Genomic DNA, 25,138 nt, shown 5'->3' with positions numbered 1-25,138 from the left:
CTGGAGTGCCCTTCCTTCAAAATCCAGATCCAAGACAGTGGTCTAAGGGGCCTTCCCTAACCCCGGGGGCAGCAAAGGGGTTGCTCCCTCCTCTGGGCGCTCACAGACCAAACTTCCTTGGTGTGACACTGAGCGTTCTGTGGTCTGTGGTCGTGCCTGTCTTATCATCTTTCTCCCTCATGAGAGTTTGCCCAATTACAGTGGAAGTCACAAAGATCTGCAAATGTGTGAGTTTTAATTTTAAGATAATGTCTAATATGTTGCAGGGTCCTACAGGGGACCAGTCCCAATAGAGGAAGAAGAGGCAGGGTCTGTCCCACCTCCACTGCCAGCCATCAGTGGCACTGGACGTCTTGGGGGCTGAGCATCTCCTGGAGGCCGCTGAGGCCTCTCGGGAGGTGAGCCAGGCAGCTGAAGGCAAGCACTGAGAGGGCACAGGTTCTGCCCTGGGGGCTCCTGGGGAACTGGAGGTTGGCACCTGCCCCCCAGGCTTGGCCTCTGTCCCTGTCGCCCCAACATGCCTGCCCGAGTCCGCTGCATGCAAGCTCAGGATCCTTTCCCTGTGAGCCAGGACATGTCGCCAGTCCTGTAGGAATGAGGGAGGAGGAGTGAGGGCAGAAGGGAGCAGGTTCCCCTCTGGGCACCGAGAGCAGCTAGCCCTTGAAGACAGCAGGGAGCTGTGCGAGGCCCTGGTGCCCAGCAGGGATGTGCACTTGGGCAGAGGGGGGAGACCACCAGGCATAGGCTCTGGGCTGAGGTGGGAAAGGCTCGGAAGAAGGAGAGAACACACGTACTTGCTGTGCAGCACAAACAGCCTTTGCGAAGGCAAGAGGGAGAGACAGAGAAGGCCGGGGAGAGAGCGTGTCATTCCTGTCCCCCCTTGGTTCTCCGTTTCCAGTCTGAGCCCCACCCCACCCCACCCCGTCCTGTGGCCCTCCAGGCTTTCCTCAGCCCTTGGTGGTGGTGGGGAGGGTTCTGTAGGCCACTGAATTCACAGGGTGACTCCCAGTGGCACCATGCCAGGATGAGGGTAATGGCTGGTGTCCGGTGTTCTTCAGACCCCAAACAACACCCCACGACTCTGTCAGGGTGTCCCCAGGGGCAACACTAGCTGCATTTCCCCATGGTTGTGTTCAACCATGTGCAGTGGGGTGTCCCGGGCTCAGTGACTGCCCAAGCAGTGGGTCTTAATCCTTCCCCGCAGCACTGGTCCTGCCCTGGACACGGCCTCTTTCCCTTCTACCCACCAAGAGCACAAATAACCAGCCCTCTCCCAAACCACAACCCTTGCCCCACACCACACCATAGCCCTGGGAGCCTCAGGCTGATTGATGGGGGGGGGGCGGGGGGCGGGGAGAACACTGGAGGACTGTGGGGGCAGCTAGAGGCAGCACCTCGGGGGACTTCTCCCCCCTCCCCAAGGCACCCAGTGCCCACACTCACTCCACCTCCCGCTTCCGGATGGTGCGGCCGGAGGCCAGCACCTCCGCCACCTTAGACACGATGGGATCGTAGTTCATGCTGGCCACGGAGATCACCTCGTCGCCTCTGCAGGGAGAGGTGGCCGAGCCTGAGGACTGCCCAGCAGTAGCCCCTGTCCTTGGAGACCCGAGTCCAGCTGGGGCCCAGGGAGACTCTCGCTCAGGAATGTCCTGAGAGCCCAGCACGGCTTCTGCTCCTGCAGGACCCCATAGAGGCTCCTGCCCAGTGGGGTTCAGGGCTGGAACCTGTTCTGAGATCCCCACTCTCTACCTGTGTCACTTTCCTCGGTGTAAAAGTAGGGTGTCAACACCCCCCTCCAAGAGCTGTCCCCACCTCCTCCTCTTTCCTGGCCGTCCCCTGCCTAGCTGCCCCCCGTGTCACTCTGCCCACCATCCAGGGAAGCCCCCTCCTCCGGAGCAGAGCTTCTCCGGGACGAGCCCCCTTCACCACTGAGTACCCGCTGCTTCGCGCCCCCGCCCCACCCCGCTGCTCTCACTTGGTGTAAAAAGCCACGAACTTCAGCTCGTCCAGATCCCCCTGGATAATGACGTCGTCGAAGCCTTCTCCGTACCCTGCGGGCCGGGAGGAGGGGACTGGGTTTCACGGGGTCCGCGCCCGGTGCCCTTCCAACTCTGCCCTGGACCCAAGGCCGCGGCCCCGCGGTCCTTTTAGGGGGTCCTGGCCCCGCCCGCAGGGAGTTCCCTGCTTCCACCTGCGGCCGTCATGGCCCCGCCCCCTGGATGCTTCTAGCCCCGCCCTGACGTCCAAGCCCCGCCTCCTCACTCTGCCACACCTGGGCCCTGCCCGCGTCCGGGGCCCCTTGTTACCCGCGTAGCGCAGGCTCTTGCTGAACATGGCGGTCCACAGGTAGGGTACCGTGCTGATCTCCGCCTCCTGCGCCAGCATGTTCTGGGCCGCCACGCGCCCTGCGGGTCCCGGGGTCGTGAGAACCCCGCCCCGAGCCCTCACCACCCCTCCACTGCCTGCCCCAGCTCTCTGGGGACGCCTGACAGGTGGGGATATTCCCCCCCACCCCAGAGGTAAATCACTGCCCAACCCACTGTTCACCGCTGCTTGCAGATAATGGGTGCAGAGAGGGACACCAGGCCCAAAGCTGGCCACTAAGATGAAGTGCCTGGACTGGGTCTGGAAGGGCTTGGCTTCCCGGGACCATTTCAGGTGTGACACAGGCAACTAACCGGACAGGTCAGGTCTGAGGAGGGAGGCGGGCGAATGGGGCATCAGTGTCCAGGGAAGCAGGGATGACAGCCTCACTCAGAGCCCAAGACAGAATAGGGTGGGTGGCTCCCCAGTTTGGACAAGGCCCCACTGGACCCCTGTATTTGGATGTCTGTGACAGTCCTTGGACCCTCCCAATTAAACCTTAATTATACTCAGCTGATGAGTAGCTTTTGGTTCCTTCAAACCTAGCACCAACTTTACACCTTGGACCCGAGCAGAAATTGGTACCAGGAGTGGGGTTTCAGCACAGATGCTCAGATAACGTGAAGGCCGAGAGAAGGGAGGAGGGTGCAGGGGGTCTGACCGTCCTCCCTCCGAGGCAGCTAACTGGCTGTACCTGCAGCTGGGGGTCCCAGACCAGGTGTGCACAGGGACTGCCCAAGGGGAGGGGGAAGGTTGTTCCTCAGAGAGCACAGCAGGTCCCCACTGAGCCCAGGTTTCCAGGCCCAGACGGCCACCTCCCAGGGGCAGCTGGGTTCACAGAGCCAGTCAAGTGGCCCAAAGAGGAGAGTGGGGAGCTGGCCCGGGTACTACTAAACCCCTCTCTCCCTCCCTGGGTGACTGCACAGGTTGGTGAGGAATTCTGCAGAACATGTGTCTCTGAGGACAAAAGGAAAGGAGAGGCTGGCTGGTGGAGGGACCAGCGAGGTGGGATGCTGTGGCTGGTGAAATGGGATGTCAAGAGGGCACTGGACGGAGGTCTGAGATGGGAGGTCTCTGTGAGCCGCCTTGGCTACCTGCATGGGGCTGGCTGGACAGGCCACCACAGAGCCTTGAATGGCTGACCCAGTGAGCAGGACCCAAGGCCAGCAACTGAATGGGTGGGCCTGGGGAAGGCTGAGACCCTGGGACAGCCTCCCACCCCAAGCTGCCGCGGGGCTGGCGGTACCCTGGGCGTGAGCCATCTGCCAGTGTGGGATGTTCACTTTCCGATTGTTCCTCCAGGCCAGGGGGAAGGTCACAGCGTCGCCAGCTGCAAACACGCCCGGGACATTGGTCTGCATCATCTGTGGGGAGGGGACCGGGGCTTGTAGGTAGGACTGGAGCCCTGAGCGGGACCTCCCACCACCTACGGCCCGGCACGCTGCCCGTCCTCCCCACCCAGCCCCACCTTGTTGACAGGGATGAAGCCTCGGGAATCCAGACCTATGCCGCTCTGCCTCAGGAAGCCCGTGGCGGGCACAGCACCTGGCAGGACAGGGGCCACTGTGTCCACTCCCCGGCCCCTCCCTCCCTCCTCCTGCCTCACTGCTCTGCACCACCACGCCCTTCACTCCCACAGTCCAGCCCAGACCGATCACCCAGCAGGTGGCACACCCTGTGCCTTCATGTCCTGTCTCCTCTGCCTGGAGCCCCACAGACCTTGGGGCTTCCCATCAGGCATCAGGTATCACCTCCTCCGAGAAGCTCTCCACGAAGCCCCTGGTGGGGGTTGGCATGCCGAGCCTCCCCAGCCCATGCTGCCACCTCCCAGCTTTGTCCCTCCCCGGACTGGCACCTCAGCTGGAGCAGGGACCAATTAGAGGCTTTTCTGTGTCCTGCGGCTGCACAGGGTTACTGGACAGGGGTCATTGGGAGCGTCCTCCATGCCAGGCCAGGCTAAGCTGGTACCATCACCCCGCCAACAACCCTGCCAAGGGGGTATGGTTGCGGTCCCCATTTTACAGAAGTGCAAACAGGCTGGGGGAGGAGAAGGGACTGGCCCAAGTTCACTGTCGAGAGTGTGCGGGTGACTATGCTCACTGCCACCGCCTGCCCCCCACTCACCAATGCCCACCACGCAGACATCAGCCCGCAAGACCTTGCTGCTCTTCAGCACGACCTCCTTCAGCTGTGGAGAGCAGGAGTGAGCAGCTCCCGGGCACAGGGAAAGGGACAGAAAGCGGTGGGGGTGGAGAAGGGCCCACCTTTCCCTCCTGGGCCCGCAGCTCCGACACCTCCGTCTGCATGTAGAACTTGACCCGGTTGCTCTCAAACGTCTGCCAGGTGGATGGGTGGGTAGGCAGGGGTGAGAGCCAGGCGGGGGCAGGGCGGGTGCCCGGGGCAGTGGGTTCTGATTAGGGGGCTCACCTTCATGAGGGCACGACCGACACGCTCCCCCAGGAATCTCCTGAAGGGCGTCTCCTCCAGCTCCACCACGGACACTGAGTGGGCCTTCTCAGTCAGGTAGGCGGCCACCTCCATCCCTGGGGCCAAGCGGGGAGGGCTGGCACCCTGCACTTCCCAGGGCCATTGCTGCCCCGGGCCCAGCCCGCACCCCCAGCTGCTCACCCAGGAAGCCGGCTCCCACGATCACAGCGTTGCGGCCCCGGGCCAGCCTCACCACGCGGTTGGCGTCCTCGGGCGTCCGGATAGTGAACACATTCTCCACGTCTTTGCCTTTGCAGCTCAGGGTCTTAGGGCTGAGACACGGCAAGAGTCGGGGAGGCGCTCCCGGCACCCCGAGCCCTCCGCATACCGGCAGGGGCGTGGGGACCCCTCCCACCTGCTCCCGGGTGCCAGCAGCAGCTTGCTGTACTCCAGCTTGAAGCCATCCTTGAACACGGCCTTCTTGTTCCTCACGTCCACCGTGACCACCTGTGACCCCGCCAGGCAGAGCGAGGCCTCCGGGTCCCGCCCCACGCCCAGCGCCCACGAGGCCATCTGTGAGGCTCTGCCACCTGGATGAACCTTCCTCCCTTTCCTGGCAACCCCTCCTGACCCTTTAAGTTTCAGGCACCACCTCCCCTTCAAAGCCCTCCTAATGCTCCCAAGTCCCAGCCCTGAGCAGATGGTCCGTGGCCCCACACACGGGGGCCCATGACCCCCCAGGCCTGGAACGCCCCTGGTGCCTGGGCAGCGGGGCCGGGAGGGCAGAGCACACCCATACTTCCAGGGGCCTCACGCCCTTCACGGTGCCCATGAAGCCTTCCCGAGGCCTGTTCCCCAGAGTTGTCCGTACCTGGGCCTCAGTGAGCACCTCGATGCCATGGGCTCGGAAGAACTCCTTGGGCCTCAGGGCCAGCTGCTCTGGCTGTGCATCCAGAGACTGCAGGAGACGCCGGCTTGAGACAGGACCCTGCACCCCCAGGCTCCCACCCCTCTGCAGGCCCAGCCCCACCTGGCCAGTGACCAGGTGGCCACTGACCCATTTTATAACCGAGGACCAGGGCCTCTGGGTCTTGGGGGCTGGCAGCCTCGGTCACACAGGAGCTACAGGACAGAGCTCAACAAACCAGATCTTTCAGGGGCACTGCAGATGGGCCTGGCATGAACAGAGAGGGCAGCTGGCCAGACCCCCAAGAGGCGGCAAGCAAGGGTCCCAGTGGACCTTACTGTGCCCAGTGGGACATGGGTCTGGCCCTGCCTGGCCCTGCTCATGCTCACCCACCTTGCTAATCTTGGGTCGGTCGTAGGGAAGGTGCCGGTCCAGAGTGCACAGGACGATCCTGTCTGAGAAGCCTTCCTGCCGCAGCGTCTCTGCACACACCAGGCCAGCTGCGCCTGAGAGGAGGGGACAGTGGGTCAGGAGCCCCCTCTCCCCCACCCCACCCTGCCCCTCACAACCCACCACCAACCTGCACCCACGATGAGCACGTTGGTGCTGCTGCTGTGGCCAGCGCTTGGAGAGATGCACGTGGCCATCACCTTGGTCCTTCGCTGTAGCTGCAGGGCCTGAGGGTGGCCAGCGAGTTGGGGGCAGCTGGAAGCTGGGGTCGTTGCCAGGCTCCCTGTGCCCATCCCAGCAGGCCAGGTCCTGCTGCTCCAGTGCCACCTCATCCCCACCACACAGCCCTTAACTCTGCTCCCCATCCACACCGGCTAGGCTCCCTCCCACCACAGGGCCTATGCACATGCTGTTTTCTGGGCCCAGAGGCCCTTCTCACCTCTCTCTTTTGCCTGAGCCCCAAGCCCCCTCCTCACCTGCTTGCTGGCCCGGACGTACACCTTCTCCTTCTCAATCTTCACCTGCAAGGGCCATGTTGCTCAGGGCTGGGCTTTGGGGTGCTCCAGTCCCTGCACCCCAAGGCTCCCACCCCATTGTATGCCTGGCCCCACCTGGAACTTGTGCAGACTGTCCAGGCCAGGGAAGTCCTCCAGGTCTCCGGTGCTGATGTTGAAGCAGGCACCATGCCAGGGGCAGCGCACCCGTCCACGGGACAGCACTCCTGGGAGGGGGCAGTGCTGGGCTGGGCCACCAGCAAGAGCTCCTCTCCAAGGACCCCTGTATCCAGCACCACTGGCCCTTTCCCACGGCCCAGGACACTCCACTAATAGACGGGGGCCTGGGGCCCAGTGGAGCGGGGGCTGAGCGTCCCTTGTGATGGGGGAGCCTCCAAGCCCCTGTCGGGGAGGTCCCGCCCTGCCCCCGTGGGCACCGACAGCTCACCTTTCACCAAGGGTGCACCATAGTGCGGACACTTGTGGCCCAGGGCATGGAACTCCCCGTTGTCTTTCACCATCAACACCTTCCCCCAGCCCAGCTCCACTTCCCGCATCCTGGGAGGGGAGGGGCTGCCCTCAGAGGTCAGAGGTCGGAGAGCAGCCCCAGACCAGCAGGAGCCACAGAGGCGGTGGCCCCGATGGAGCCGGTCATGGGTCCCTTCCAGGCCTCCCAGCTATCCTCCCACCTCAGCCTCTCACCCCCTCCCAGGCCCAGCACCCACTGGCCGTTCTCCAGGTCTTTGATGTGGCAGACAGCGGCCTCCAGGCAGTCCTGGGCGCCAGGGTAGGGGTGGGGGGCGGGCAGGCGTTCCTCTGCATGGAAATGGCGGGCCGTGCCGTTGCCCTGGTAGGCCCGGGGGCTGCCCTTCCCGCTGGCGGACAGCTCCTCCTTGCCCCGGTCCTTCTCGGGCAGCACCACCTCGATCTTGAGCTCCACTGTGGGCGGGCGGGGGGGTGGCGGTGAGCCCCCAGCCCAGCCCACCCCATGAGCTCTGAGTGCGGGTTCTCCCCGGGCCTCCAGAAAGCCATCTGCACCACCAGCAAAAGGCAGAGCCAGGATGTGGGGGGTGGGGGGTGAGGGGGGCCCTGGGCGAGCTTAAATTGATTTCTGCATGTTCTCTTTTCCCCTAACAGAATTAGTGAGGGGGCACAACAAAGCTCATTCAACCCTGAAGCTGCCCTTTCTCCAGGAATCCACGTGGAGGTGAGAACTCAGTGCTGGAGCCTTGCTGACCTTGAGGGAGTGGCCCCCATGGAGGACTGCGTCATCCCTGAGGACTCAGGGGCACGTTTGGGGCCTGAGAAACAGCGCGTCCAAAGCTGGACGCAGCCCAGTTCATGGCCTGTGAATCTGGGTAACTGGGGAATCGAGGGTTCTAGAGATTTGAAATTTTTTAAAAATTAAAAAAAAAAAAAGTGTATGCACCATAATTTCAACTTTAGATAGCTGCTCTCGCCAGTTTGAGAATCCTTCATTATTTGCCAGGCGCTGGGTGCAGGGGCCTTGGGGGTGAGCCCCAACTGGGTGGTGCATGCAGAGGGCACAGCGCCACCTCCACCAGTGGGGCCTCCTCTGGGGGGAGTTAGTGAGATTATCATTTTCTTCTTTATACTTCTCCACATTTTCCAAATTCCCTACCATGTGCCTGGGGTATTTTTCTAATTAGAAGGGAACAATAAACAGAATTTTTAGCAGTGATAATCCGGCCTCCCGGGCTGCTGCTGCAAGGAGCGAGGAAGCTGAGCCCGGGGCACAGCGTGGGCCAGGGCCAGAGGCCTGGGCAGGAGGCCCCCTCCCAACTCCCGAGGCCCCTGAGCCTCCAGGCCCCTCCCCCGCAGACCTGACCCTCCAGAAACAAAGAACCCAGCTCACACCTCCGGGCCCTAGCCCCTGCAGTTCCCTTGGCCTGGGCTGCTGTCCTGCCCTTCCGGGCTGGGGCTGGGCTCACGCCCACCCATCCTCTTCCTCAGCCTGGTCTGGCCCCTCATCCTTCCTGTCCTAGTCCCCCGCCCCCCACCGCCACCTCCCCTAAGGCTCAGGCACAAAAGATACAGAGCTGAAGGTGGCTCCCTGATTCCAGCTGGGCAGGAAGGGCCCACGAACACATCACGCTGAGGCTGTTGTCTCAGGTGGGGGGTTATGGGTGGGGTGGGTTTTTTCCTTCATTTTCCACACTTTATGTAATGGTGTTAGAATGTTTTCAGAAGAATTAGAGAGACAGCTCACAGGAGCAGCCTGGCAGGGGTCCAGAGGACAGCCAAGCCAGGCTGTTTTCATCCTCTACCTCCTTCCAGAAGGCCCCGAGGTGCTCGCTGGTGTAGTCTAACGGGGGAAGACGTCAGGTCAGGAGCCTCAGGAGCTGTGGTGGATCCCTTAGACCCTTTCGGCAGATGCCTTCATTATAAAATGGAGAGAACAGTGCCTACCTCTTCTGGGACAGTGGATACTGAAGGAAATCATAAATGTAACTCAGAGTAGAAGCTCAATAGGTGAAGTTGGGTAGCTGTGTTTTATTGGTTAGCTCCGAGCCTCCTGGCTGCCATGACAAAGAGGGAAAGCCTTTAGGTAGCACCAGTGGCCTAATAAAAGGCAGGTGACCAGATGTCAAGAGACCTGTACTACCTCCTAGTTCTGAGCTTACAAAGGACTGGCCTGGAACACTTCCTGAGGAACATGGGGCCCCTGGAGCACAGGGCACACAGAGGGGGCTCAGGAAGACTGTTCTAACATGCTCTGAGCCACAGGAGCCAGTGAGGTGGAAAGTGAGGAATTTGCAGAAGCTTCTTCTGCTCGTTCTGGTCTCCCTGTGGCCCCTCCTGACCCTCACTGAACTCTCATGGCCAGAACGCTCTCACTCCCACACCCTGAAATTCCCCAAGCCTCACCCCAGACCTGCCACCATGGGCACCGGGGGCCCAAGCTCCTGCCCTCCTGCCACAGCCCACAGCGAGCCCAGCCCCCCAGAGAGGGGATAACACCCTGTAAGTGCCTCCTATGTGCCAGGCCCGTGCCAAGCACACTAGCCCACACAGGGGCACAACTATTAGTCCCATTTCACACATGAGTACACAGAGGCTCAGAGAAGTGAAGTCACCTGCCCAAGGCCAAATAGCCAGGAACAGGCAGGGCTGGATTTGGGCTCAAGAGCCCAAATTCTTAACACTGCCCCTGGTGTGGTAGGAGTGACCAGCCCTATACCAGGGGTCCTGGGGCCGGGGGTCCTGGGGCTTGGGGTCTGAGGCAGACCAGCCCTTTGGGGTCCTTTAAAGGAACCTACAGGTGGCATCTTCTGCCAGGGCCTCCTGTCAGCTCTGCAGTCCTACAGGAGCCTGATATGGGGCAGCCAGCATCCTCCTGCCTGCTTTTGACGGGAGAGAGTTGGGGTTAAGACAAGGGACATCATTTGCCCGAGGGCTGGGTGTCCGCAGCATGGGAGTCATGGGGCAGGTGCAGGTGGGTCCCTCTGCCTGGCAGGGCATCGCAGGTCTCCTCTTGCCCGCAAGTTCTCCCTCAGACCCAGGAAAAGGAGAAAAGGCTCATGGGCTCCAAGGTAATGGAGCTGATGAGTATCAGGTAAGGGGAGCTGGGGCGAGCTGGCCGGCGATCCCTGGGTGCACTACAGAGGCCTCTCTCAGCCTTGGTTTCTTCATCTGGGTCAGGCCTGCACACCCCTGCCTTTCAGGTGTTGTGAGGAGGGAAGAGGGAAAGTGGGGGCTGGAGGGAGAGCCGGCACACAAGGGTCTCCGTGGAGAGCAGACCTAGGCATCCCCCAGCACCCTGCCCGCCCCCAGCCCTGGGCTGGGACTGCTTGGGCCAGGCAGGGTGGGGATTTCCTCTACAAATGGGGAAGTGTGTCCAGAGAGGCCCAGGAGGCAGCCCAAGGTCACACGGGGTCAGAAGAGGTGAAAAGGGCTAGGACATGTCCACTCCACCTCATAGCAATTTTGAGAGGTCAGGCTTATTTTTTAGGGGGAGGAGGTGAGGCTCAGAGGGGTATCTTGCATGCCCTGGGTCATGCAGTGGCTGAGGATGTCCCCGGAGCCCCCTTCCCCAGCGCTGAGGGAGATGCTCCTCTCTCCGACCCAGCAGCAGGAGGAACCCTCCCTTCCCCTTTCCGAGAAAGATTCCACTGTTATTCCACCACCATCACTCTAAGCCCCAAATAAAGAGGGCTTCAGCCCCCCGACTCCTGCCCAGGGTTAACATTCGGCTGCAGCCCAGCCTGACCTACTTCGGAGGCAGGGGGAGGGGCAGGAGGAAGGTGGCAGGAAGAGGGAGGGAGGGAGGGAGCAAGCAACAGAGGGAGGGGGAAGGGAGAGGGTGAGAAGAGAGGAGGTACCTGGCTTGGGCTTGGAGAAGCAGCCACCCATGGTGAGTGGCCCGCGGATGGGTGGGGGGCAGTCACACTGGCGGCTGGCTGTGGGAGGCCTAGGGTGCCCCCTGGGGGGCTGGACCCCCCGAGGCCCTTAGAGATGCTGGAGCTGCCATCCCAGCTGGAGCTGCCTGCAGGGAGACAGGAGCATCTATGGGGACCAGGGCTTTGATGAGGGCTGTGGGTAGAGACACAGAAAGACAGAGTGGGGGTGCTTCTCAAAGAGGCTGCGTTGGAGCTGGGAACCCTCATGCATAGGGGAGCCGGGTCCCAGAGGACTGGCACCTGGCACCGTGGACGGCACCTCCCTTCCAGGCCCCCAGGCTCAGCACCCTCACTCTCCTCCCCCTTTGCCTGGGCCCCTCTGCCCCAACCTCAGCCACCTTTTAGGCCCAGGAAATCCTCCCTGATTTCTGCTGTCCCCTCAAAATCCTGCAGCCTGGAGCCCTGGGACCCTCCATTCTCCAGGGAGGCCACCATGCCTGGGGTCAAACCCAGGTCACCTTGGCAGACCAGAGCCTTCCTGGTACTCTGGGTTTCTCCCTCCTCAATGGGGCAACATTTAGTTCTCCCCCCGCTCCCACCCTGGTGGGCAGCCCTGGTTACCCACCTCTCCAAGGGCAGCCACTGCTTCTTGCTCCCAGCCCAACAGTGGACAGAGGCTGCCTGGCCCTGGAAGGCAGGACAAGGGGGCAGGGGTCCAGGAGGCGGCCCAGCCTCCACCCCTCCCCCAAGTGTGAGCTGTGGCCAGGAGGGGATGGGGGCGGGGCTGGGCCAGTCCACTGGTCCCCAGGGAAACCCAGCTCCATGTGAACAGAAGTGGGCGGCTAGCCTGGGCCTGGTGGGGTTGGAGGAAAGGAAGGCCAGGCACACAGCTCTGGCTCTTACCCCCTCTCCTGCTCTTCCCCAAAGCCCCTGATGTTGAGGTCATGCTCAACAGTAGATGGAGAAACTGAGGGGCCAAGGGCTTGCCAAGATCAAGCAGCAGGTAGGGGCAACCAGGTGGTGTCCCACCTCTCTCCCACCTTAGTTACTTCCAAGATGGACAGGGACTCAGGAAGCCCCCGTATCACCCTGCAAGCCATGGGGCTGGGGGAGGGGTCACCCCATCAACAAAGAGGTCCCTGCAGCCAAGGAGCCCTCAAGGCCACAGCATGAGCCTTCCTTAACATGCAGCTTACAGACTGGACTTTGGAAGGCCCAGGACAAAGGTGTAGCTGCCTTGTTTACACTGACCTCCCCACAGTCCACCCCACTGTTATCCCTGCGGCTTCCCCCAGAAGTTCTTCCTGGAGTTTAAGTGGATGAGGCCCACTTGGTTTTGCCCAGATCCCAGCAAGGGCCCTGGGTGGGTGCTTAAGAGCAAGGGGGCTGAGAACCAGATGAAAAGGTTGGGGAGGGACTGTCTACTGCCCAGCACCTTGTCTCGCCTGCCTTAGAGGGCCGTCACAGGTGAGGAGGCAGTGGCACCTGAAGGCCACCTGGGTATACCCATGCTCTTTCCCCCACTCATTGCCAAGGCAGGTCCATAAAACTGGGCCACCACCTGCCCACCTGCCCCCTACCTGGGCACAAGACCCCTCCACAGATCCTGGCTTTCCCTATGGCTCAGCCCTGCCCACCTCCTTCCTGCCTGGCCTCAGGCCTCACCTACTGGGCCACAGATCCCAGAAAAGGTGGGACCTCAACTTGCCACCAGGTGCCTGTTGAGGCTGTTCCCTCCCTTCCCAGGTGCCCAGGTGTTCAGACTTTCCAGGGCCTTGGGCATGGAAAGAGATTTGCTGGGGATGGAACCTTCTCCAGGTCTACTGTGTGCCAGGCTGGCATGTAGCCCTCCTACCTCCTGTAGGCCCAGACGCCACCACTCAAGGCAAAGGTCCTCGCCAGGGGCATGGCAAGAGGGCACCCCAAGTTTTGACAGAGTGCTGTCCCTTGTCCACAAACTGCCCAATGCAAAAAGTTGTAACAGTCCCCGAGTGCTGACCACCTACAGGAGCCTGCGTCCTGTCCCCCGGGACCAGCCCTAGGGCCCCTTCTGGTGCAGGCTCCCCACTCCTCCGGGGCCCACGCTTCACCAGGGATCCCGTGGACCCTTCCCACACCCACCCGAGGGGCTCCTGCTCAGCTCAGCCCCCAGTGGCTTCCAGTTTCCTGGGACAGCATCTGAGATCCACAGCCGGCCCTCAAGTTCGGCAGGGGGGGGCTGTGGCCCGCACCTCCTCCCTCACGGGGCTAGAGGCAAACCTCCTCCTTTGCATGTGCAGCCCGTCTCCCTGGGAAGTCCTTCCAGCTGCCTTCCCACTCCCTCGGGCCGGGTCCCCCCACCGGACCAGCAGCCCTGGAAGGGGATCCGCACACAGCGGGGCCCCGAGGCGGCGCGAGAGAGAGAGCCAGAGCCAGAGTACCTGGCCTGCCCCCTCCCCGGTGAGGCCCCCAGTCCCCGACGAGTCGGCCCGGACCCGCGGGCTCACCTGCGCTCGGCGCGGACCTCCGCTCTGGAGCCGCCGGGGCTGCGGCGGGGCGGGCGGGGCAGGCGGGGCGGGGCCGGCGCTGCGGCGACAATGCGGCCGGAGCCCGAGGTCCCAGCACCGCCCGGCGGCCGCGCAGGTGGGAGCGGCCCGGGTCGGGATGCGAGGTTGTGGGAGGCAGCGGGGCCCTCTGGCCCTGGACGCCGGGCGGAGTCTGGGTCCCCAGCATCCTCGCGACCCCCGCGGGGTGCCAGGCTGGGCCGCGCGCCGGGTCTCAGTGTTTTTCCTTTTCTTTCTTTCCTAAGTCTTGGAACCAGGGGCAGGCGGGCAGCGAGCGTGGGGGCAGGTGAATCACCCACAGAAACCTCCCAAACCGCGCCTGACTGCCTGACACCTTGATTGCTTTGAGGGTTCAGCTCCGTCCTTCCGTCCACTCTCCCCACATCAAAACGTTCTACTTTATATTTTATGACATTTTCTCTTTCCCACATGTCATTATACCGGGAGAACTTCCTGGGTCCCCATAAATCATGGTCCACCCCGGTGGGTGTTGTATCCCCTCCTCCATGAAGCCCTCCCTGAGCCGCCTCCCCAGACTGGATCTGGCCCTGCTGTTCCAGCTCCCGGCCCCTCCCAGGGTTTCGCTGTGTTGACTCTCCAGACTCGGCCTTGTGGTCAGGCTGGGCTTGTCCGTCCAGCAGACTGGGACTCATGACTGTGTGAGAAATGAATGAAGGGCACGTTCCAGGGAAGTGGTGTCTCATCTGTCACTAAGCACATGGGGCCATTGGGCCCGACATCAGCCACTAACTGCTGTCTCCTTCAGTGGCTGGTGTCGTGCCCTCTTTTTTGCCATCTCCCCCCTTTCTGGGCCTCTCTCCCTTCTGGTTAGGACGCCAGGCTGACCAGCCTCTGAGGCAGTCCCTCTTTATGCCCCAGGCTGCCCAGGGGGGCAAGCACATCTCCCCTCATTTTACAGATGGGGTAGCTCGGGGAGGCTGCGTGGCACCCAGGGGCAGGAGCAGGGCCTGAATGGGTCACACTTGTCCACCCCTCAGTCCACCCCTCAGGGTGGCCAACTGCCACAGGAGAGGCCCCGTCACTGGGCAGAAGGTGTTGCTTGGCCTTGTGCCCTTGGCCTCCAGTCAGCCTGCCCCTACTCCACACTCTGCTGACCTTGCAGCCCTGCCCCTCACCCCACAGCCCCCAGCCAGGAAGATACTGTGTCCTGTAAAGAAACGTGGCTGTGGCTTTATGTGCATTTATTCCTTTGCTCTTCACAACAGCCTGAGGTGGAAGGTCCTCTGTGTCATCTCCATTTTACAGATGTGGAAGCTGAGGTTCAGAGAGGTTAGGGACTCCCCAAGGCCACGCTGCTGGTGAGTGGCAGAGACGTGGGTCCTGGCTGGCTGGCTGTGCTGGGCTTACAAATGGAGCTTGGAAGAGGGAGGGGGGAGGCCTGTCAGGCTCGGCCAAGGCTGCCACATCTTCAGTGCAGATTTCGAGTCCTGATCTGTGACCCTTTTGAGTCAATGAGCCCCTTCTGCCCCGGATTCCCCAAGAATCTGGGGGTAACTGCAATGCCTCCAGCTGGGGATCCTCCAGGACACCAGGACAGGTTCAGAGGCAGCACAGGACACAGCAGGTGCGCAGGATGTGGGGTGGGGGCTGCTGAGCATGGGATGCCAGAGATGACATTGAGGGGACAGGTCAGTGTGGGGGGCTGTGAGGAGGCCAACGACCTGGGTAGATGCCCTGCATGGGGCGAGTCCATTGTGGCCACCTCCACCCCGCGGATGGACTCGAGGCTCTGGCTGCCCCATGGTGGGGCATAAATGACCAGATCCTCATGGAGCAAAAGCTGAAACAGAAGGTAGGTGGGTGGGTGGCCTCACCAAAGCCCTGGGCTCGGAGGTGGTGCATGTGGACACCGGGACCCGGCGAGACTTAGGATGCCTCCAAGCCTTGGGCAGCCTGAGGTCCTGATCTTGCCCCGAGGATGATTCTGGCAACATGGTAGCGTTCATCCTAGTGGCCTTGACAATACACAGACCCAGCAGACACCTCAAAGGCCAAGGTGTGAGAAGCAGGTGAAGGGGTGATCCCTGGGCCCCCCAGCATGCAAGCCTGTCCCTGTCCTCCTCACACCCACCCCTGTTCCCCACTCCTCTCACCCTAGGGTTTCCAAGCTCTGCCGTGCAGGGCTGTCCTTTTTTAGGCCACAAAGCGAGAGAACGGCAACGTCTAACATTGGGATTGACTCTGGCGCCCCCTGGAGGCCGACCTGAGAGTCTACAGGGCCCACCCTGAGCCTTGGGGTTCAGAGGGCAGAGAGTGGACTCTTCCCTGGGGACTTAGGTGGATTTCCAGATGGGGAGACCTCGATTTGACTAACTGGTCCCCAGGAAATGCTGGGGGGGGGGAGCTGATATAGCACAGCCAGCATCCTAGCTGAGGCTGGCTGTGTTGAGGGGCAAGATGAGCAGGAATGGTGGTGCCCTCAGCTAACCCACAACTTATTCTTATGGAGGCAGACACTGGGGGATCCCCAGGCTGGTGAGCCTGGGCTAAGCCCGTCCCCACCCCTCCACTCCCGGCCTCACCCCTGACTCCCCGGCTTGCTCTGGTTGTTGCAGCCCAGCCTCCCTGCCCACATCCCAGGTTGGTCTACACAGCCTGACTGCTATGTCTCAGCACCCCCAGGGTCCTCGGGGGCTCTCTGACCCCGTGGAGCCAGCTCCCACCAGCCTGTTTCAGCCCAGCCTCGACCCTCCCCAAGTTGCTGGTTTGTCGTGAGTCCTGTCCTGTCTCCAGGCTCAGGGGTGACCAGTTCTAGTTCCAGTCCCCATGGAGGGAGGGAAGGTCAGAGGGCTTTCCTAGGAGGTGGCAGGAGCCAAGGACAGATGAGCCCTTAGGAGTTCAGCAGAGAGAAGGGTGTCCCCGCAGGAGACGTGTGTGGCAAAGACAAGGAGGTAAGATGGCCAGTTCTGGGGACTCAGAATGTGTCAGTCCAGTCTGGCTCAAGTGCTAGGCTCTGGGCAGCAGTCTGGCATGGAGGCATCTCATAGGCCAGGGAGGAGCGGGCTAGGGGTTTCATCACATGTCTTTGGGGAAAAAATACCAGCAACTAGGACTGGCACTGGACAGGGGGCAGGGGGGCCGGGAGGCACCTGGGGCAAGGACTGGACCAGAGTCAGCCCAGGAGCTGGAAGGTGGGCCCTATCCCTGCAGCCCTTACTTAGACCTGAGGATTTCCTATCATCAAAACATTGGGGGAACTCCCTGGCAGTCCAGTGATTATTAGGACTTGGCACTTTCACTGCCAGGGCCCGGTTCAATCCCTGGTCAGGGAACTAAGATCCCGCAAGCCACTTGGTACAGCCAAACACAACAACAAAAAAAACCCCACTAGCAAAAACTTCCACGCACCAGGACAGACAGATGGGTTAGTATAAACTGCCTCAGCCACATAGTAGAATAGTTTAGCCATAAACAAGGTATCTACAGAGTGTTTGTAAAAATGTTATATTTTCATATATTATACATCGCTGGTGAAAGTGTAAATTGAGGCAATCCCTGTAAGAGGGCAATTTAGCGACAGCTCTGAAAACTGCCAGTGCCCAGAGCCTTTGACCCAGCAATTCCAGGGGAACTCACTTTAATGCATCTGCCCACCTGAGATTGGAAAGGACCTACATGCCCACCAATAACAGGTGGTTACCCGAGTGACAGCACATCCACCTCGAGGAACACGACACAGTGATGGAAGAGAACAGAGGCTCAGCTTCTGATTCGCAACAACCTCTAAACAGACTGGGGGAATAAAGCAGGGCGCAGAACAGTAAGTGATCTATGTTGCCTTTCTGTAGAGAAAACATTAAAAAAGAGTACTTACAGATGTATTTACTTGTACGTTGTAGAATAACTCTGGAAAATACAATAATAAACAGGCAACAGGGAGACTGGGATGTGGAGTCGACAGGGTGGGTGGCCTTTCTCCAGACACAGGGCTTCTGAATGCTGTGCCCTATGGGTGTTTTCCCTCTAACCTCAATGCCAAAGCCTAACTCTCCCAACTCCTTGGAGGGCCGGCAGGGGCTTGGTCCCCCTGCTCCTGGCCCTGCCCTCCAAACAGCTACTGGGTGGACCACCCCCTCCACTGGCTAGCCTTGGCCACTGGGCAGCTCTGGGTGCCCACCCTAAGGGCTCCCCTTCCTGACCCCTCCCTCGGACCTCTGAGCTTGAACAGTGGGAGCCCTGGGGCTGTCTCCTGCATGTGGGCCTGGAGGGTGTAGCTGAGTCCCCTCCCCCTGCCCCCATTTCAGTGCCAGGCTGCAAGGCACAGGCTACCTTGGGCTACAAGCCCGGGAGCCTGGGGATTGAATGCGATGGTGTCCCCAGGGCAGCAGGCGTGGGCAGGGGATGCCCCCCAATCTCTGCAGCCCCCCGTTGGACACAGGCCTCAACCTCTTGCCAGGGAGCCATGAGCAGGGCCAGGGCTCGAAGGGTGGGTCACTCCAGGCCAGGATGTAAAGACGCTGTTGGGTGTCAAGACCTGGGCCCTGACACTCACCCAGTGGGGAGGCAGCTTCACTTCCCAGGGGTTCCCACCACGGAGGAATCCAGCCCAGCGTTGCTGAGCAAAATTTAACTTTCCAAGCAGAAAGTACTCCTCAAAGCCGTCTCTGAGGCCTTCCTTCTTCCAGGACAAGTGGACCGTTTGGAATCTCCCAAGCTTTCCATTAACACAGCTCAAGATGATCCAGGTTGCACCTTCCTGGAGGTTTTACGATGACACTTGGACCTCTCTCAGCACACAAACAGGTGCGGGACAGCTCTGGCTGGGGCGCGGCAGGGAAATCAGTGGGCCCCCTAACACCTCCAGCTGAAAGTCCCGGAGCCTCTCAGGAGGGCCACAGACAGGGGCAGAGGATTTAAGAAAGGCAGGTGAGTCTCATGCCCTGACCAGGGACAAGGCTGCTCCGAAACTTATGCTTCAGACAAGGCGCCCATTAGAGGGAGGACACCCAAGTTCCCTGGAGGATGCCGGGCCTGGAACTGCCACCCCGCCCCCCCGGAGGCCAGGGTGTGAGTGGTGCTGGTGCCAAGCCCCGCCCCTCCACTCAGTCCACAGCAGCAGGGCTGGGCAGGGCAACTCGCAGAAGCACCAGGTGGTCAATGCTTCACAGGTGTCCCAGCAGGTGCTTAACTGCTGGGGGGGCTGGTGGGGGAGGGCCTCCAAGGCAGCACTGAGGAGACACCAAAACACGAAAGCCGCTGCCACCGCCAGCTGATGCAAGTTTTATTGAGACAATGTACAAACAGGCCATGGAAACAAGGGTCTGATGCCGGGACCAGTAACGTAAAATGGAATACAAAAATAAAAAGGCACTGATCTGTTAAGAAAAGACACTCCATGTATTCTAAGAATATAAGTCATTTAATACTGTTAATTTTATAGCACAAAATAAAACAAGCTATGATCCCCAAAAATAATTTTAAAAGCTTACACATAAAATATTATTGCCTGAAGTTTATGATCTTTAAGTTACAGGTCAAAAGAGTTTTGTGTTGTGTTGTTGTCATTTTAAAACACACAGTGAAGACCATCAAGAAGCAAGGCCACTGTTCCTCCCGCAGAGACCATGACCCTGTCTCAGAGGACTGTCCTTCCACTCCATGAGAGCACACGCCCAGCTCGGGGCCACTGGCTGCAGCCACAGGGACATAGGCCTCCGGTCCCAGAGGGTGGAGGCTGAGGGCGAGCTCGGTGGTATCTCGGGTTCGGTGTGAAAACAATCAGGATTCACTCATTTTAAGAGGTTAATGAACATAATATTATTAAAGGATTAAATTATAAACACCTGGCACAAAAACACCATCCCTTTTCAAAAATAAAATGTTCATATTCCTCTGAGCAAACTTTACAAGAGCAGTGGCCGCCGGTCCCGGCCCGCCTTGTGTGTAAACAGCTGGAGAAGGGAGTCAGCACAGGCCAGATGCTCAGGCTCAGGAGGGAGCAGCTGGCCCTCTCTCCTCAGGTTCCTGACCGTGAGCACAGAAGGGGTCCTATCTGGGTGACAAAGTCGTCGAAGGGCAGTCCGTCCACATGTCCTCCTCTTCATTAGCTGTGTCCCCGGGCAGCAACACCGGGCAGAGGTGACAGGGACAACTCCCTTTCCAGGATAAGTACATTTTTAATCAAACTGTCAATTCCTTTAGCATATAATTTGTTCTCTTCCCCAGTGAGCTACTTTAACATCCACATATTTTCTTAAGTGACACACAGTAGAGCAGAGCAAGTAGCAATAACGAATAGTCCTAAGAGGAAGCCTGCCCAGGAGGGAAGCCCACGCCTCTGGAAGATTTGAGTCGCTTTCTGAAGCAGAGTCTTCCCAGACCCCTGGGGAGCCCAGGCCCAAAGCCAAGGTAGTGGGCTGTTTCTTGTATATTTAGTGTGAAAAAAAAAAGAATTACCCTGGCTGATTAAAAAACTAAAAAGGTTCTAAGTCAAAAAGGTACTACTTTCGGCACACATCTCCAGTTCAGAGCTCAAGGCTCACCTTATTTGTGGCTCCGAATTTCTGGGGCAGCCCTGGAGACATGCACCTGGGCTGACGGACTGAACAGATGCCTTCTGAAGTAAACCTAGGTTTGCAGGGTGCTCCGATTCTGAAGTGATCCCCATGAGGTGGGTCACACTGTTCACTGGTCAGCAGACATGGCTGGAAGGAAACCTTACTTTCCAAAAGGCCATATACTTCTTGTACTTGAGCCAACTACTGCCATCCAAAGGTGCCCAGCCTCTCGGCTAAATGTGGTTTAACAAGGCCTTAGGGTGTGTGCTCTCTGTGGACAAGGCACACGTCCCCCCCTTCTGTGAGACACCCCTTCGGGTACTGGGTTACAGGCCACAGGGAAGGCATCATCCCCAGGTAGAGGGCAGGGGCCCAGCCACACACGTGCCACTTGCCGTGGGGCTAGGCTGGGCCTGGACCCAGAACAAGAGGTGACGGCAACACGGGCACCTTGGGAGCAAGAGGTGGCCACAGCTCTCAATGATCAGGAAGAGCCCACAAAGAAGCCTTTTCCAGGAAAACCACAGAGAGACAGTGCTATGTGAGCACCCTCAAGAGTCTTTAATATGATAGTTACCTACCTGATGGAACATTTGATTAAAGAGAAATTGAAACATGGTGGCCTTGCTGGTTCTGACCAGAATAACTGCTCGAAACCTCAAAACCCAAGACCCCTGGGAGCCAGGGCCGAGGCTACAGCAGATGCTCAGGGAGGACAGTTACTTATTAGGCTGAGACCACACCCCCAGGGCTGCTGGACGCATTCTCAGCTGAGGCCTGTCTTCAGCAGGGTCCAGAAGGGCGGGCACACCGAACTGCACAAAGGTTCCAGAATTCTAGTCAGCCATGTGCTATAGACGTGGGATCGGTCACACACTGGTACCAGCTGACTCGTATGAACAGGCCTCTCTTAGCCAACAGGGAAACCTTAACATCAAATCAGTAATGGTTAACAATGCATTTCATTAGACATCAAATGCATCAACCAAGGCCCAGAGCTTACACTTTCTTGCTGGAGAGCAGTGTGGACACAAGAACCATGGAACCAGCATTAGCAGCACCATCTCTCTTGGGCAGCCTGGGGAGCTTGCTGGGGCAGGGAGAACTGGGACTCAGTGAGTGGAATTTTAACGATTCCTTAGTGAATTCAACGACTTTTTAAGGAAACTTGGGTCCTATACTTTCAAGGGGTGCATTCACTGCAAGCCTGGACAGGAAGCCAGCAAACAAGGTGAATCACACCACCACCCCGTCCCCTGGCTCTGATGCCTGCGGGGACAACTTCGTCCAAGAGGCTGTGCACACAGCTTGGAAGCCCACAACTGCTGGGTGGTGGTGGGTGGTTGCTATCTGGCAACACAAGGTACCACCAGCAACCAAGACAGTACAGGCCTCTGCCTCAGGGCTCCTTTTCTTGTGCTCCTGCGGTGACAGCGGCTTCAGAGGCACGTGCCATCCCTCGTCTCATCACAAAAGCTAACCTGCTATTTAAAAACCTGTTCAGAACACACCAGTCTAATTAATTAAGTCTTCTAAAACCAAACCAAACAACAAGAGGGAAAAAAAAAAGCCTGACGCGGGGAGTTTAGGGCAGAATTCCCTCTCCTGAAGGGTCCACTTCCTCTGCTCTTCACGGAAAACCACGCCGGCGATGGCACCACCCATGGCTCCCAGCGGCAAGGCCTTGCTGTGGGCCCGAGCTCCTCTGGGACCCTGGGGCAGCCCAGGGACAGGCGGGGCGCTGGCCGGAAGGGAGCCCTGTCCTCGGCACCTCCTCTCACCTGTGTGCCTCCACCAGTGTTTCCAGTTTATGATCCAAAGAACTCTAAAATCAGCTACTCTTTGACAACACGACTATGATACAAATGCCGGGGCAGCCACTGTGAGCATTCCAATGTGTGGGAGGCTGCCCGCTGCAGAAGCTGGACGTTGGCAGCGCGTGTGACCTGCCCGAGAGGACGCTTCCCGCTTGAAGGAGGCGTGTGGGGCAGGACGATGAAGCAGCAGGCACAGGGCAGCAGCATCACTCGTTTTCATCCGGGTTCTGAGGGTCGATGATTTTGACGTGCGTGAAGGGGAAGAGCCCTTTGCGCCCGTTCACCTCGCCTTCCCACTGGCCGTTTATGTTCATCCTTGTGACTTTCACGATGTCACCCACCTGTAAGGGGGAGAAAGAAGACGAAGTCAGCGTTTTCTCTGAAAACTAAATCACACATGCTATTCCACTGAAAGGAACCGACACATTTTGTTCTTAGGACTCTCATTTTTCTCAGTGCTTAGACCTAAAATCAGGCTGTGGGCTTCCCTGGTGGTGCAGTGGTTAAGAATCTGCCTGGCAATGCAGGGGACACTGGTTCGATCCCCGGTCCAGGAAGATCCCACACGCTGCAGAGCAACTAAGCCCGTGCGCCACAACTACTGAGCCTGTGCTCTAAAGCCCATGAGCCACAACTACTGAAGCCCACGCGCCTAGAGCCCATGCTCTGCAACAAGAGAAGCCACCACGATAAGAAGCCCGCACACCGCAAGGAAGACCCAACGCAGCCAAAAATAAATAAAATAAATTTATTAAAAAAAAAAAAAGAATCTGCCTGCCAATGCAGGGGACATGGGTTCCAGCCATGGTCCAGGAAGATCCCAAATACCATGGAGCAGCTAAGCCCACGTGTCACGACTACTGAGCCTGAGCTCTGTAGCCCGCGAGCCACAACTACTGAGCCCGCACACTGCAACTACTGAAGCCCGTGTGCCTAGAGCCTGTGCTCCGCAACAAGAGAAGCCACCGCAACCAGAAGCCCGTGCACCACAATGAAAAATAGCCCCTGCTCGCCGCAACTAGAGAAAGCCTGCGCACAGCAACGAAGAGCCAATGCAGACAAAAATAAAATAAATAAAATCAGGCCATGCCGAAGACACGAGGTGCTACCAACAAGCCCAGGGTGCTTCTGCTCAGCCGTGAGAACGTGCTCTGAGGCAGCCTTTCCCCCTCAGATTGGCTACTAACTCCAACGGCACAGAATGAACACCCGACTCAAAACAGTTCAACTCACGCAAAAAGTGCATTAAAAGAAACAAAGCCATCGCCACCCTATCTCACAAGAAGGAGCTGCTGCTGCCAAGAACACCCTGTCCGCTGCCTCCCCTGCAGCAGCGTCTCCCAGTGGCCAGTCTCGGGGGGAAGGAAGCCCAGCTCAGAGAACCTTTTCAGACCAACCTTCAGCTTCAGGGTGGTAGGAATCCTACCTATGGCCAGAGGACAGGCACCAGCCAGGGGCTGCTTTGCTCATCAAGGGGAGGCAGCAATTTTGACTTGGATGTGGTTTTCAAATTGTCTGCAGACCCTGAGCTCTGAGGAGGTGCTTTAAACTCCAACAGATGTCAGATTGGGACTTCAATCTCGTAAGCGTGTGTTTTATAAAAGTTATAATCAGAAGCAGTCAAGCGCGTTCCTGCCCCATTACTCCGTGCTGCCCTGCTGGCTGCTGCTCACATGCTTTCCTTGGAACGAAGCTTCTGTCCCACGTGTCTGATGGAAGGCCCCCGAGAATAGCAAGGTAAAGGGCAAAACACACCTCTCACCGCACGCAACAAAGTACACTCAGAAGTGAGCTGGTTGAGGGGGGTTAACACAAGATGGTATCTACCATTCACGTTATTTCCAATGTTTTCTGCCCATTGTAAAAGTTGACCACCCCCCCAACCACCTTAATTCTTGTAAATCTCATTTTACAAAACACCTTTATATTAAAAAACTTTTAATCTGACATCTATGGGGTTCCATGCAGTATTTAATTTGGGAAAAGGCATCTTCTGCTAAATCTGCTGGGCTAGAGAGCTGACTGCTGGCCTGGAGTGACCAAGGGCCCCGGAGGTCCCCGGGGGCCCCAGGCAGAGCCACACCTGCCCTTCCTGGCTCCCAGGCGTTCAGGTTACAGGGCCAGCTACTGCACTCTTAAAACCAGACTCCAGGCTCTAAGATGGCTCCTGGTCCACACGAGACGAGCCATTTGTATGGAAGCACCAGGACATCACTCGGCTCACGGGGGTGGGAGACGTGGTGCTTACTAGGTGACGCCGGTGCGAAACAGAGGACTGAACACCGGGCCCGTGCCCACCCAGTCTGTCCAGGTGGTGATTTTTTTTTTTTTTTTTTGCCGTAAGCGGGCCTCTCACTGTTGTGGCCTCTCCCGTTGCGGAGCACAGGCTCCGGATGCGCAGGCTCAGCGGCCATGGCTCACGGGCCCAGCCGCTCCGCGGCATATGGGATCCTCCCAGACCGGGGCACGAACCCGTATCCCCTGCATCGGCAGGCGGACTCCCAACCACTGCGCCACCAGGGAGGCCCCAGGTGGTGATTTTATCCTGACTTGTGCACGAAATCGAAGGCTCAGGCTGGGGAAGGGCTGGGGATGGAGAAGGAAACGCACCGCCAGCAGCTGCTGCGGGGGCCAGAGTTCGATTCAGCAGATGCTGCAGGTCAGCAGATGCTGCAGGTCAGCAGCTTGGCTGTGTGGCCGCCTTTTCAGAGGGTTCTTGCTGCAGGGCTCACCCTTGATCCTCCACACACTCCACCCTCCTGTAAGGTAGGCTGGAGCAGGGGGGCCAGGGCAGCACAGCCCAGCTGCACGAAGACCCCTTGGCTCCCCAGCCACTCTCTGCCCTAACGTCGCATTCCTGCCCTGAGGTCTCCCCCACACCCTGCACTGCTGATTTCATCAACCCACTTGCTCACCGGGATGCTCGAACCAGCACACCAACTGCTTAATTCCCCAAACCTACTGTGGTCACAACACTTACATGGACAACAGCGCTATTACCAAATGGAACCTCTTGCCTTGTGGAGACCGGCTTACTCGGGAGTACTTGCCAAAATGACAACGGAAAAGTGTGTTATCCCCTGAGGCTCCCTGGTTAGAACACAGTATAACTTCAGTTTAAACTAAAAAAAATGGGGGGGGGGGGAGGGTCCCTAAGTTCCCAGTCTGAATTCTGACTCAAACTCCTCTTATTTAGGAAAACTACAAATTCAACTTTACTGTAAGACGGCTTGTAGAGTTAGTCCAGTAATTAA

General features: G+C 58.9%; 2 protein-coding genes across 4 annotated transcripts in view; both read right to left on the bottom strand.

Moving 5' to 3' along the window:
* Window positions 1-546: 546 nt before the first annotated feature.
* AIFM3 (apoptosis inducing factor mitochondria associated 3) lies at window positions 547-11,060 on the bottom strand. 3 transcript variants are annotated; one of them, XM_060119765.1, is made up of 20 exons: window positions 10,989-11,060; window positions 7,371-7,584; window positions 7,094-7,203; window positions 6,763-6,872; window positions 6,628-6,672; window positions 6,282-6,378; window positions 6,095-6,207; window positions 5,666-5,752; window positions 5,210-5,301; window positions 4,996-5,126; window positions 4,795-4,910; window positions 4,632-4,703; window positions 4,492-4,555; window positions 3,836-3,912; window positions 3,614-3,731; window positions 2,310-2,408; window positions 1,979-2,054; window positions 1,444-1,548; window positions 795-815; window positions 547-586 (listed from the first exon to the last, which is right to left on the bottom strand). In XM_060119765.1, exons 1-20 carry the CDS (start codon window positions 11,017-11,019, stop codon window positions 547-549), a joined length of 1,818 nt encoding a protein of 605 aa, XP_059975748.1. In that variant the 5' UTR covers window positions 11,020-11,060. The 3 variants fall into 3 exon arrangements, with proteins under 3 accessions (XP_059975748.1, XP_059975749.1, XP_059975750.1); XM_060119766.1 differs by lacking the exon at window positions 795-815; XM_060119767.1 differs by lacking the exon at window positions 795-815 and having other exon boundaries at window positions 7,371-7,593; window positions 10,980-11,019.
* Window positions 11,061-18,910: 7,850 nt separating this feature from the next.
* The window catches only part of CRKL (CRK like proto-oncogene, adaptor protein), a 32,544-nt gene continuing 26,316 nt past the window's right edge, over window positions 18,911-25,138 (bottom strand). The window contains exon 3 of the mRNA XM_060119318.1: window positions 18,911-22,225. Within this exon, the coding sequence (XP_059975301.1) occupies window positions 22,091-22,225 (135 nt within the window). The 3' untranslated portion in view covers window positions 18,911-22,090. The remainder of the gene's footprint in view (window positions 22,226-25,138) is intronic.

The sequence above is a fragment of the Mesoplodon densirostris genome, chromosome 15 (genome assembly GCF_025265405.1).
Source record: "Mesoplodon densirostris isolate mMesDen1 chromosome 15, mMesDen1 primary haplotype, whole genome shotgun sequence".
Lineage (NCBI taxonomy): Eukaryota > Metazoa > Chordata > Mammalia > Artiodactyla > Ziphiidae > Mesoplodon > Mesoplodon densirostris.
This window is presented reverse-complemented; position numbering and strand designations above follow the sequence as displayed.

Bases quoted from the DNA above. Each gene is read 5' to 3' on its own strand.
- AIFM3 (XM_060119765.1), bottom strand. From the start codon at position 11,019: ATGGGTGGCTGCTTCTCCAAGCCCAAGCCAG. The intron at 6,673-6,762 runs GTGGGGCCAGGC...TGGCCCTTGCAG, and splicing joins ACAGTCTGCACAAGTTCCAG to GTGAAGATTGAGAAGGAGAA. The intron at 587-794 runs GTACGTGTGTTC...TCATTCCTACAG, and splicing joins CTGTTTGTGCTGCACAGCAA to GACTGGCGACATGTCCTGGC.